This window comes from Leptidea sinapis, chromosome 8 (assembly GCF_905404315.1).
Source record: "Leptidea sinapis chromosome 8, ilLepSina1.1, whole genome shotgun sequence".
Classification (NCBI taxonomy): Eukaryota; Metazoa; Arthropoda; class Insecta; order Lepidoptera; family Pieridae; genus Leptidea; species Leptidea sinapis.
In genome coordinates, this window is record NC_066272.1 from 14,930,992 (window position 1) to 14,944,338 (window position 13,347).

Genomic DNA, 13,347 nt, shown 5'->3' on the forward strand with positions numbered 1-13,347 from the left:
AGAATCCTGAACGGCACTGCATTGAAATGGGCAGGGCGTATCAATTAACAACTTACTTTCAGTCAAAAAAGTATCGGGAATGCATGAATTTTTTTATGGAAAAGGAGGACCAACGAGCGTACGAGTCACGTGGTGTTAAGTGATCACCGCCGCCCACATTGTCGTGCAACACCAGAGGAATCGCGGGAGGGTTTCCGGCCTTTAAGGAAGGTGTACGCGCTTACTTTAAAGGTTGTATCGTCCCGATAACGCACACAGTAGCACAAGGAAGCTCATTCTACAGCTTTGTAGTATGTGAAAGAAAGTTCCCTGAAAACCGCACTGTGGAAAATCCTTATTTGTGGCATGTCGTGCGAAAGTGTAATTCGGCGGCAGGAATCAGGTGAAACAGCTCTTCGGACTACTCCCCGTGATAATATTTATGGTTCCAAAGAATAAAGGACGACTTTATTAAATTGTTTTATCAAAACTAACAGTTATAATTATTCGTATTCAATTTATTTTAGGAATCCCTATAAAATGGAAACATCTCATTTAAACAATATCCTAAATTGTGACTCGAAATCTGTTCAAACACGCGAAGTATTTAGTCTAGGTGTTTTGCTTCTAAAATGTCTCTTTAATTTGTAATGGAGCGTCAAATTGAATTTAATCTTAGAACGCAGATGTCAACAACCTTTTAATAATGAGCAATTCAAATTGAGATATTTGACTATCGTGGTCGCAGATATTTTTAGCGTTGGTGGAATTCTCTTGGGAATTGAATATTTAAATACATAGTCTTGACATAAATATTGTTCAAAGAAATTGATCTTTATATCGCATGGAACATTTATTTCTATAGTGTCCGCTTGTTTATCATTAATATAATAACTTGGATGGATAAACCATTGGACGCGGAACGAGTAACGAGGACCGTGTTTGCCTTTATCCCTCTAGCCCCTTACTGAGCCTAATAACCTCAGTAAGCAATATAACGTTGCAGTATGATGCGATAGCTCGGAGTGAAACATTATCACAAAATTGGGCTTAAACGCTTTTTAGCTTGGAATATAATGACGGCCAATCAAAAACTGTGTCTTTTCCACGGGTAAGTACAATTTTAATGTTTATAGTAGCAATTTTTTAGTATAATAAATAAAATTTGTCTATATACAAAATAAAATACCCCATTTTATTAATCTTCATTTCAGTATTTTATAGATCTGGCGGTGTTATTATAATCATCACAATTAAAATTAACTGCGGAATGTAAAATCGCGGGAGTAAGTTTATTTTTTTAAGAAAACTTGGCTGGAGAACTGTTTATACTTTACTACGTGCATGCGACAATTAGATGACAATAATTAATCTAAAATCAAAATAAATTTCGTTATTTATTAACATTATAGGTATATAATTAATAACAATATATTGACTTTTTAGATTTACTTCATGTATAAATACTTAATTTTTTTATATGTGATAATCCTCACTTATGCTTATATACAAATACAATTTGCGAGTGATCGCGGGTTCGAATCCCGCATCGTTCATAAATTTTGTTTTCAAATTTTATTTGTGCTTGTATAAATAGTAGTGTAATATTATAAGAAAACTTTTTGATTAATAAATTTTCCTTTATGCAACTGGAAAACGAAATGCACTAGTGCGAAAATGAATAACTTTCCGCACGCTAAACACATATGTCTGCTACCACAAAAAAAAAACAAAAGATTTTGATAAAGTAAGTATTTAAAAAAAATCATCTGTAAATAAAAATTGCCTGATTATTTTATGATTTTTTTTATAATTACCATCCACTCCTTTCCTTTTTAAATTATCAGTTAATTATTATGGCCAGTACTTTTTGGCACAAACCGTTGATACAAATCGAAACAATAAATTTTTAGATCGGCGTTTCTTTATTTTAGAAACTTAGATTTTTAACTGATTTGATTGACTGTAACAAAAAAAAAGCTTTAACAATTAGCAATATGACAGAAAAATGTTGAGCCAACATTCTCCATGGAATTCAATCCTCTCATTGTAATTGGTCTTTATTGTTTTGACACCAAAACAGTACGCTTACTAATAAAGAAGCTATGTGTTAAAGTGGCGTTGGGATGAAATCAGTACCATCTGTATCGGAGGCGGATGAACTCCTGCCTCGGGAACACTCCAGTGACAGTATCATCTCCATCTTATGGAGATTCCGGCATGGAAACTGTAAATAGCCGTCCAAGAAACTTATTAAGGCCACAATGGCTCTACAAATAAGAACAATATATCTTTTACTGTTTTGTGTTTTTAGGCTGGTAACAAGCGATGGTGAGTTTACATTTTAAAGTTATACTTCTTCAGGCGTGTTATGAAAAAATAATGAGAGTGAAATTTAAGAATGCGCGCGCATCACTATAACACAATAGTAACAGGTTGAAGTTGGTTCCTCAAATTTTCTGACGTTTGCGTCATTCGTTATTTTTTTCTTTTAGGACAGGCAAAGGGTTCAAGCCCATACAGCCGTATTCATTATTTAATAATTAATTGCCAAAGCCAACTTTGCAAGATTTTTACAAAATTGTTCTTTCTAAAAACGTAGAATAGCACGAACAATAACTGATTTATTATTATAAGTTAGGCCAAAACAGTGTATCTTCTTGCGTGCATACATAAGTACACACACACTTTTTACTAGAGCTACATAGTGCAGCTAACACTGATTTAGCTTTGTGGTATGATCGAGAAATTTATGTTACTCGTACCTTTACCACACAAACGTTTTTTAACAATTCGTTTGAATTTCGTAATACATTTGTTTTGCACATTTTCTAGGATCTTGCTGTAAAAGCATATACTTACAAAGACTTACTAACTCGACTGAATCGAGTAGTAGACATTATAAGATTATGTTTGTTGGTGTTAACATTTTAGTTTTGACAGTTTGTAGCAAATTTGCTTATGTTCCTATGTACCTACATAACATTATTAAGAATATATTGAGAGGCTTTGTTTCAAGATATTATTTCTTTAAATTTTGCTCTCAATGATTCTTTAGGACCTAGGTTATAAATAGCGGAATAGCCCTCTTCTGCAGATGAAGATGGTATTGATATCGGCAGCATTACCCCATAGCAATATACCATAGGACATACTACGAAAATAACAAATTATTCATTTGCAGATAAACTGGAAGTATTCGATGTTCTATCTGTAGTCAAGGATGGGGCTCTTCCAGAAGGCTTATCACGAGTCCCTGGGCGATGTCAGTCATTACAAAGCCCTGAGGAGGAGTACTTAGCGTTTGCCCTCAACGAGAACGCCACCCTGCATCAACTTGCAGCTGGAATGTTTTACAATACGTTTCCAGAAGACTTCTCAATTTTAGCTGTTATTAGACTCAAAGGTAAAGTAATCTAATTCCATTTGACCGAGTGCAATGCAGAGCTGCTCAAGAATTTTCAGGGAACCAGTGCTCTGTGAACGGCTAGATCACTTGGCGTTGCGTAAAGACGCTTCATTGTGTTTCTTCTACCGCATTTATCACGGGGAGTGTTCCGAATAGCTGTTTGACCTGCCGCCCAATTCCAACTTCGCACGTCACGCCATTAATTAGGATATCATCCCCACCACCTGGATGTATGGCGTTCCTCAACAATGCGTGCAAGGAAAATTCTTCCTCATAGAATCGAACCGTGGAATGAATATGTTATACGTTGCCAGGACGATATGACAAAAGTACCTTCAAAACAAGCTCTTATAGCTTTCGATTACGTTGGCAATGTTCCTGTAATTCCTCTGGTTTTGCAAGAGACTGTGGGCGGCAGTATAATCATTTGACACCAGGTGACCCGTACGCTCGTTGATCAAAATCTTTTCAAGCGCTGGAACTGAAAGCATCGATTGAAAATACAAGTGTATTTAATTTTTTAAATAAAAATGATCTTGGCTACAAAGTTATCAGGGGCACGCATTGCTTTAGTAGCAAACTAGGCATTGTAGATAGTTACTGTTATAGATGTCTTTGCGCTTTCGTCCAACAGCGCTAGGCTATAAAAGTGGTTTGTGTCTTGTATTTATTTTATTTATTTATTACACTTTTTTGACACCACATTAACAAAATATAACTTAATTACTAACATACATAATTACATGATATGGTGCAAATGGCGGCCTTATCACTATATAGTGATCTCTTCCAGCCAACCATTTGTAATACAATAAAAGAGAAAGGCAGTACATTAAAAGGGTAAGAAGTGTCAAAAATATAGACACACATAATATGTACTATACTAAAATATAGATAAATTTATAAGAAAGTAAAATATGTAAAAAGTAGGAACAATAATTAACATTTCAGAATTGTTGAATTATGTTGGTGGATACATACAGATAGATTCTATCAAATAGAGGACAAATAATGTTTTTTTAGTTGATTTTTAAAGGATGCTAATGATTGTGCTTGACGGATAGTAAGCGGCAGTTGATTCCAAAGAGTGATGGCATTAATAATGAAAGAAGAGTGATAGCTATCAGATTTATGGAAAGGAACATTTAGTATTTGTTTCGCAGCAGAGCGCAACGAAAGCTCATGCTGAGACCCTAGTAGCTCAAATCTGTCATTAAGGTAAAGAGGAGTGTTTTGGTGAAAAATTATGGAGTAAAGAAGGTGTAGAATGTGGGAATTGCGACGTAGACGTATAGGAAGCCAGTTGAGTTTTTTTCGGTAGGAGGAGACATGATCGTATTTACGTAGGTTAAAAATGAAGCGAATACATAAATTTTGTAGGCGTTCGAGTTTATCCAGCTGAACCTCGGTAAGGTCGGGATAGCAAATGTCTGCATAGTCAAGAATGGAGAGCAGGCAAGTCTGCGCAAGACATATTTTACTAGGTATTGGGAGAAGATTACGTAACCGGCGCAGGGATCCATGTGCGGAGAAAACTTTTTTACTTAATCATCATTCAGTTGCGTCTGCCAAGAAAAATTTGAATCTATATGTAAGCCTAGATTTTTGACATTACTGCTAAAAGGGATTAAAACATCATTGACACGAGGTCTAGGCAGTACATCCCAGTCAATTTTAGAGATCAGATGTTGCCTGCCTATGATAATTGCCTGCGTTTTTCCTGGATTTATCATTACACCATAATTTTTACACCACTCGCATATGGTAGCGAGATCCTTATTAAGACTATGAACTGTAGATTGTAAATCAGATAACGTGGAGTGCCTATACATTTGAACATCATCAGCATATAAGTGGAAAGAAGAATTTAGATTGCTAGTGATGGAGTTTATAAATATTGAAAAAAGCAAGGGAGAAAGGACACCTCCCTGTGGAACACCGGCAGAAACATGAACCCAGGATGATTGTATATCCGCAACTTTAATACGCTGTCGTCGCCCTATCAAATAGCTATGGAACCAACTCTCGGCATCTGCTGATAAATTTAAAGAAGATAATGATTTCACTAAGATGTCGAAATCGACAGAACCAAATGCGTTACTAAAATCAAGTAAGGTTAAGATAGTAAGCTGTTGGTTATCCATAGCGAGACGAATATCGTCCGTAACGTATATAGTTTGTATATAGTTTCCAAACCATTTGGTCAACCTAATCTTTAAGTACAAGTAGGTACTTGATCATATTATAATAGTTAGAAATTTAGGTATTGAGTTTGAAGTTTCCTTGCGAGGCAAAGGTTTTTACTAGGTATTTAGCGTAAGGTATAACTAACTGGGTGGGTGTATAATAGAAGTTTGATTATAGACGGAACTTAATTAACTTTAACACTAGTGGTATGTTTTAATTTAGGTTCTTTTTAAGGCAGGTATTGCCTAATTGCCTATATGGAATGCACGCCCCGGAATGTTATAATGTATATTTAAAAAGTAAGGATTGATTTTCAATGAGTGGTAGTGCTGTTATTGCTGTGAGAATTCTATTTCCTAACACTCTACCTCAGTTACTGAAACTTTTAGAAAAGACCGAAAAATGCCGTATAAAAATAATGTTAGTATACCAAATAATAAATTTTAAAATAAAATTACAATTTTAGTTAAGTAACCTTGACTTTAAGGGCTATATTTCACCGGGACGCCGGTGAAATATAGCCCTTAAAGCCCTTAGCACGGTGGCGTAGCCAGTCATAAGCTTAAGCTACTAAACTCCACACCATACAGACACCAAAGTCACCACACCACACTAGGACGGTATCGAAATGGACCTCGAAGAGATAGCACTACTGCTGTATATATATAACTAGGAAAAGAAAGTTTAAGATAAAAAAAAGAAACAGTGGTGGGTTCATCCATATTTAGCCAAGCGTTTCATTTTAAAATCTCTATCGGAATAATCTAATGAGGAAGTATTCTAAATTGATGGCACACATTTCGATAATAAGCCTTTCTGTATCGAAATTATCCATCGTATGCAATTAACAGACCCTTGAAAGTTATATATATATATATCTTTTTTATTTATAAGCGCTTATAAAATGCTCACAAAATGCCTTTATTTATTTGCGGTGTGTGTGGATGATGCAGCTACTGTACTCAATAACTTTTGTATTAATTTACATTTACTTATTTGACTTACTCGTGTAAGGCATTGACTATTTGACGTTTGAGTATGTTTGTTGCATCACTTTACATATTATATTATATTGTAATTGAAATGATTTGTAAAGCGATGAAAATGTAAAGCTTGATATAAAAGAGTGGCAATAAGTTTCCTGCTACTTCTTCTCATTAGCTCAACCCTTTACGAAATAGCGGTAGATTCAATAAGAAAAATATTTTTCTGACATTCATAAGTGTCATTTCCGTGACCTACATGAATAAAGTGATTTTGATTTGGTTTGCAATTAAAAAAACAAAACAGTGCCCACGTGTTTCATGCAGTGAGGTGGGAGGGTCACTGGCGACCGGACTGACGGCCGGCCGCGTGAGTGAGACACCATACAGCGTTATAGTAATTAATGATGGCGCTACCAGTAACATACTGTGTACGCGGCCGAGATGGTCGCCCCACCAAACGGACACCGGGTGAGTAAAGGCCGTTCCCAATATTCAGTCTATCTCCGGTTGTGGCCTACTTGAGATAAAAACTATCGTTGACTTTTGTGTCCCAATAAACTTATCGACGCTAACTCACCTTATCCGTACACGCTGTCTATCAATGGGAGGACGTATAGCTTACCAGCGATAGAAGTCCCAATATAAGGCGATAAGAATGACTTATACGGGTATATTGGGAGAGCTGGTAGTAATTTATCTCTATATTGGGAACAGCCGTTACTCTCTATAGAGCTGTATGAATTTTGTTGGTAGCGGCACTGGTTGCGCCTCTGTGGTGTCTCGGTGAAATATAGCCCTAAGTGGTAATGAAAAAGTGAAGGGACGTCAGGCACCTTAGGGCAGAGAGCAAATTGAATTGTTCGTAATCTTTTGACTTGCTGTACAGGTACCGATCAAAATCCCCTATTCGTTTTATATTCGGATTCTGGTGATGAGCAACTACAATTGGTTGTGGGTGAGCTGATCGAGCTGTACTACGAGGATACCAGAGGTGACCCTGAGGATCATGAACTCCTCACCTTTCGTGTCAACATCGCTGATGAAAGGTACCTTAGCGTGTTAAAAATAAATTGTATATGTGAGTGTAATAATATAATTACTTATTAAGATTCCGCTACTGTAAGAGAAAACTGAACCCCTTATTGAGTAATTTCCAAAATAAAATTACCAAAATCAGTAAAAAAAAAACCAAAAATAATAAATGGAATGAAATGAAATTTTATTTGCAGGAAACATTGTGCTTATGGTGTTAACATAATATTATTGATAATCCAATATGTTTCGTCAATTGACATGCAAAATATGTTACAAAATTGTCTAAACACTACTGTTATACTGAAACATGTGGGATTTCACAATCAATCATCATGATAATAATATAATAATGATAATAATAATAATCAACTATCATTAATATTTATAAAATTAAAATTTAAAGATATTATAATGAGACGTAAATAACTTAATAATTCATTTAGTACCTATGTATAATGTTAACAAATTCAATGTCATAAAAGTATATTAATTTACATATATTATTATCAAATAGACTACATTTATACATATATATACATTTTGTATTGAAAAATTCATTTAAATTATAGAAGCACTTATTTACTAACCACTGATGCAGTCTTCTTTTAAAAACTTTGAAAGGTAAATCTTTCAATTCATTGGGCAATTTATTATATATTTTCACAGACATGCTGTAACAATTTCTACTTAAAGATGCAGGTGGCTACAGAAGGGCATTATAAGTTTATTTGGATATCTTGTGTTTAAAACCTTCTGGATTTTTTTTTGTATAGAAATCACACATATGTTTTTGAACAAATAGGCTTATCTCATAAATGTATAGGCATGGCAGCGATAGAATTTTCAATTTTTTAAATAGCGGTCGACAAAAATCTAGGGGTCCGGCTCCACAAACCGCCCTGATACACTTCTTCTGTTCAATAAATAAAGGCCCTATGCTCACCGAGTTACCCCATATGACCAATCAATATCTTAAAGCTGAAACCACGAATGCATGATATGCCATTAGCACTGTTTTTTCACCTATTGTTTTTGATACGCGTCTGAGGACAAATACATGTTGGTATATTTTTTTGCTTTTGATTTTGTCAACATGTGACTTGAAGGACAAGTTGTGCTTCTTTAATATTCTCAATATGATAATTAACATTAATACCTTTTCCTTTCCCATTCTTATTATAATAGAGAATATACATTGTTTTTTTTTTTATATTTACTTACAGTCAGGTTATTTTCAGTAAGCCATTCAATTGTGTCCTTTATTGTTTTATTAATTTCGATATCATATGTCAATTCATTGTTACATTTAATTACAATAGAGATGTCATCAGCAAAAAGTGTTATAAGTAGTAAATAAAATTATACGTCATCGTAAACCTTTAGAAACAAAAATAGTGTGATTGACTTGAAATGTTCCTTCTCGAGAAATATCACGTCATCATTGAGAGTATATCTGTAAGGTAACAGTAAAGGTTTACTGAAAACTTCTATTGGAAGAAATAAAAAATTGTTTTTTAATAATATTTTCCTATTATCGTGCGCAAAGTTCGATTTTGCGTTCGCAAAGTACCACTTGCCCACACGTTGACAAAAGCGTGCGGGAATGTTTGAAAATTATAGTAGTCGAACTTTGCGCAACTTAATAGGAAAAATAGTACTTATACGATACTCGCGCGCACATAGGTCATCCTGCACTCGCTTCTTTCGTGCGGGAACGACCTAATTTGCGCACTTGTATCGTAATGTACTATTTTCAAACTAAAGATTTGTTTACATATACATGGGCACACATACAAGTATGAAGATTTTATTCACAATTAACAAAAAAAGTATAATTTATTTGTTTAAAATTTCAATTATTTACTTTATTTTAGATTTATTTGTATATGATTAGGATTAAGATAAGTACCTACCCGGTGTTTATTTAAATATTGCCATTGTAATTTCACGCTGTTTAATATTTACATTGATTGAAACAAATGATTTGTGTTTTTTATGACGACCATGACATGGTAATTGATACGCCCTGCCCATTATACTTCAGTGCCACTCAGGATTCTTGAATAACGCAAAAAATCTGAGCGGCACTACAATTGCGCTCGTCACCTTGAGACAAGATATTAAGTCTCATTTGCCCAATAATTTCACTAGCTACGGCAGCGGCGCCCTTCAGACAGAAACACAGTAATGTTTACACTGTTACTGCTGTCACTAACTATTTGATATTTAAGGTGGCACCGCATAGCTCTAAGTGTCAAGGGTGACTCGGTGACACTACTGGTGGATTGCGAGGTACAAGACACCCTGGCCCTACGACGAAGACCTGGAAGCACATTCAATTTAGCTGGAGTGCTCGTTGTGGGAACACAAGTCACGCCAGACCAGTACTATGAGGTAAATATGTTTCCTTTATTTTTCTTTAGGTTTCCGCCGATGTCGAAAGTCCGCGATGGCATATGTCTATCTATTAAGGACAACATACTACATATATCAATTTTATTACATTACATGGCAATTATAAAGCGGTAATGTAAAAGCTGTACGCACAAATACGATATTCATCCCTACCATTTTCTATTAACAGAACAGTGTCTGTTGGGTCAGCTAGTCTATAATAATACAATCAATAACGTTCTATGTATTGACAGTTGGCGCACGACTTAGGAGAAAAGTGTGCTTACATTTTTAGTATTTACAAAATTTAGTATACTGGGGATTTTGGGGGCGATAAATCGATCTAGCTAGGTTTCAATTCAAAAACTGTAGTTTTTCCGTGTTTTAATGAGAAACAGCTACAATAACATTAGAACACAAAGGTAAATTAGGCAACTTTAAACAAGACTATAATAGCTCAGATGGCGCATAGTGTGATCACGAAAGCAGAAGACCCCGGTACGAATCCAGATGTCCTATTAGTTTTTTTTTGTTCAAGTTTTGTACATTCTTAAAAATCCGAGCAAGGCTCGGTCGTCCGGATATTACTCGTATTAATTAAGCGTGATATTTATGCATTGCATAATAATATGTAGATACACGTTGTTGCTTATTTTTTGGTTAAGTTCTTGTACCACCTCTTCATGCTCACTAAAAATGCACACTTTTCTAATTTTTCACACTTACTGGGGAAATTATTAGGTAAAAAAAAATTGTTAATAATGAAAGAAAAAATATCATAATTTTTATTATTATATAAACATATCGTTTTTAAAGTAATTGCTACATCTTTTTCATTATTTGCATAAAATTCTGCATATGAGATTTATGGTTATAAGTTTATATTATCTACTCTGTGATTTGAGTTATGGTAATCCCTATAAATCCAGTTCTAAGTTCCACAAGGCTTACGTACCGCATTATAAATTGGCATACATTTATATTATGATGCCTCTGACGTAAGGAACACCTGATACCCAAACAATCCTCATTACTCCTAGATAATAAAGAATAATAACATTATAAACATAAATAAAAAACAATTTTGGCTCTTGTTAATTAATAATTTATACTTTTTTATTTTGATATCTAAAACCACGAAAATCTTTGGTGGGTTTATCTGAATAAGTTGTCACTCGCAAATTCTACGTTAAAGTACAATTAACGAAATAAACTCACGGAAAACACAGTTCTTATACAGGTAATCGGTAATTCAACGTATTTCTGTTAGGTGATGGGGTGAATTTGATAATTTTAACCCCCATATGCACAAGTGAACCATTATTAGCCATCATGTTTTTTAGTTTTTTTCAAAATCAATCATCACAAAGAAACTAACCTAAACGAAGACAACGATATATTTAATACGATATACATACTCAAATACATATAGACATCCATGACTCATATTCACCATACAAATATTTGCACGTACCGGGATTCGAAGTGGGCAGGGTCACTAACCACTGGGCTATATCGGCCGTCATTCATATGTTAAATAGTAGTAGGTTGTATTTTATATGTTACTCTTATTAGGAATTTATTCCAGGGTGATATAGAAATGCTTCAATTCGCAAATCAACCAGACATTGCCTACGACATGTGCAACATAGCTCCTGATTGTCGGCCTTCATACCCGTACAGAGTAGAACTTGAAAACTTTGAGGCAGAAACTAACCATATAACGACAACCCAAATCATACCTAATTTCTATAATAGTAACGAAGCAAATCGATTCACGCGAAATGAAAGTGAGAACAGATTTGGTGCGGCGACTTCAGTGACCACTGCAAGTCCTTACTGGCAGATTCCAGACACTTACGGATTGAATTTGCCGTACCCAGCTTCAACGGATAATGGTGAGTAATATGTTTTTCTGATCTTACACTCTAAAGACATAATTTTATATAATTCTGACTTCTGGAGGACTTCTGAGTCATCTAGAGTGATCTTACGTACGTGTAGGGTTAGGTATCCGGATTAATCCGGACTTTGTAAGGCTCTCTAACTCGACCGGATTTTATTTTAATTAGATGGAATATAATAATAAAACTATATTAAAATGCGCAAAATAAAGGAATCAAAATTACGTTGTGGGTTTTAGAAGTATTTTTTAATACCTTTCAATTCAGCCTTTTAGGGACGCTTTGTCACTAATGGCAAGCTTCTTTGCATAAGGTAGTGGTAGATGCCTTGAAGATACTTTGTGTTTGGGGTTGATGGACGCCGTTGCTAGTGAAATTACTGGCCTAACGAGACTAAAGTGTCAGAATTTTGAGTTCAATATAGAATGAACAGGTAAACTTCTTGCTATTTGTGTGACATTTTCCTTTATAAATGCCTTTTAGGGTAACCAAGAGTTGAAGGCTGTTGGTCCTGAACCCTGTGTGCTTTTACCATTCGCTTGGCTTCGGAAATCACTGCAACATTACACCAAGGTAGAACACGAAAACACTGGTCTAACCTGAGCACATGCAGGCAAACTGAAGAGACTCTATTGACAGTTAATCTCGGATTGTCACGAAAGCTACGGCGGCTCAGGCGACAGCATTTAGGTTACTAACCGGAGCTTCAAACGGTCATGCCCCATTAAACAAACACTTGTTAACTTAAGGTGTTACAGACAGCCCTCTTTGCAGAACCTGTATGTCATTCTTGAGTGTCGAAAGGTGGCGGAATACATGGCACAATCCCTCGAAAGGCCGAAGTCAGTAATAGAGATCATCGGCAACATGAAGGGTTCCTGGTAGAATTGGGGTTAGCAGAAGTAATACCGTCAATCCATCACGCACACAAGTGCACATAAGTATAAGTCCTTGAGTTGCGGAAAACACCCTGCTAAACCTATAATCTATAACCAAGAGGTTGCCAACGGGAACACTATTTTAGTAGTAGGGTATTCCGTCCATACATTCGTCCATCTCTCTGTCAGCGGGCGTATTACTCCCCAATAGCACAATACAGTAATAGAACAATATTTTAATTTCATACTAGAGCGCCCAAATCGACTCACACATACACACGATTTACACGGCCACGAAGCAATCATGGGAAGGCAAAACTATTGAATGCCACGTACGCCACTGAGACTGGTCGCTTTTTTATATGAAAATAAGAGACGAGACGAGCAGGAATCTGATGACAAATGATACGCCCTACTCATTACAATACAGTGCCGCTCAGGATTCTTGAAAAACCCAAAAATTCGGAGCGGCACTACAATTGTTCTCGTCACCTTGAGACATAAGATGCTAGCTAGTCTCATTTGCCCAGTAATTTCAATAGCTACGGCGCACTACAATGATACGAGTAGTGATA

The 13,347-nt window shown here is 35.5% G+C and overlaps 1 protein-coding gene across 1 annotated transcript in view; it reads left to right on the plus strand.

Moving 5' to 3' along the window:
• Positions 1-2,116: 2,116 nt before the first annotated feature.
• The window catches only part of LOC126965648 (collagen alpha-1(I) chain-like), a 40,590-nt gene continuing 29,359 nt past the window's right edge, over positions 2,117-13,347 (plus strand). Inside the window, exons 1-5 of the mRNA XM_050809326.1 lie at positions 2,117-2,310; positions 3,164-3,385; positions 7,448-7,607; positions 9,828-9,990; positions 11,579-11,888. Coding sequence (XP_050665283.1) covers positions 2,244-2,310; positions 3,164-3,385; positions 7,448-7,607; positions 9,828-9,990; positions 11,579-11,888 — 922 coding nt within the window. The 5' untranslated portion in view covers positions 2,117-2,243. The remainder of the gene's footprint in view (positions 2,311-3,163; positions 3,386-7,447; positions 7,608-9,827; positions 9,991-11,578; positions 11,889-13,347) is intronic.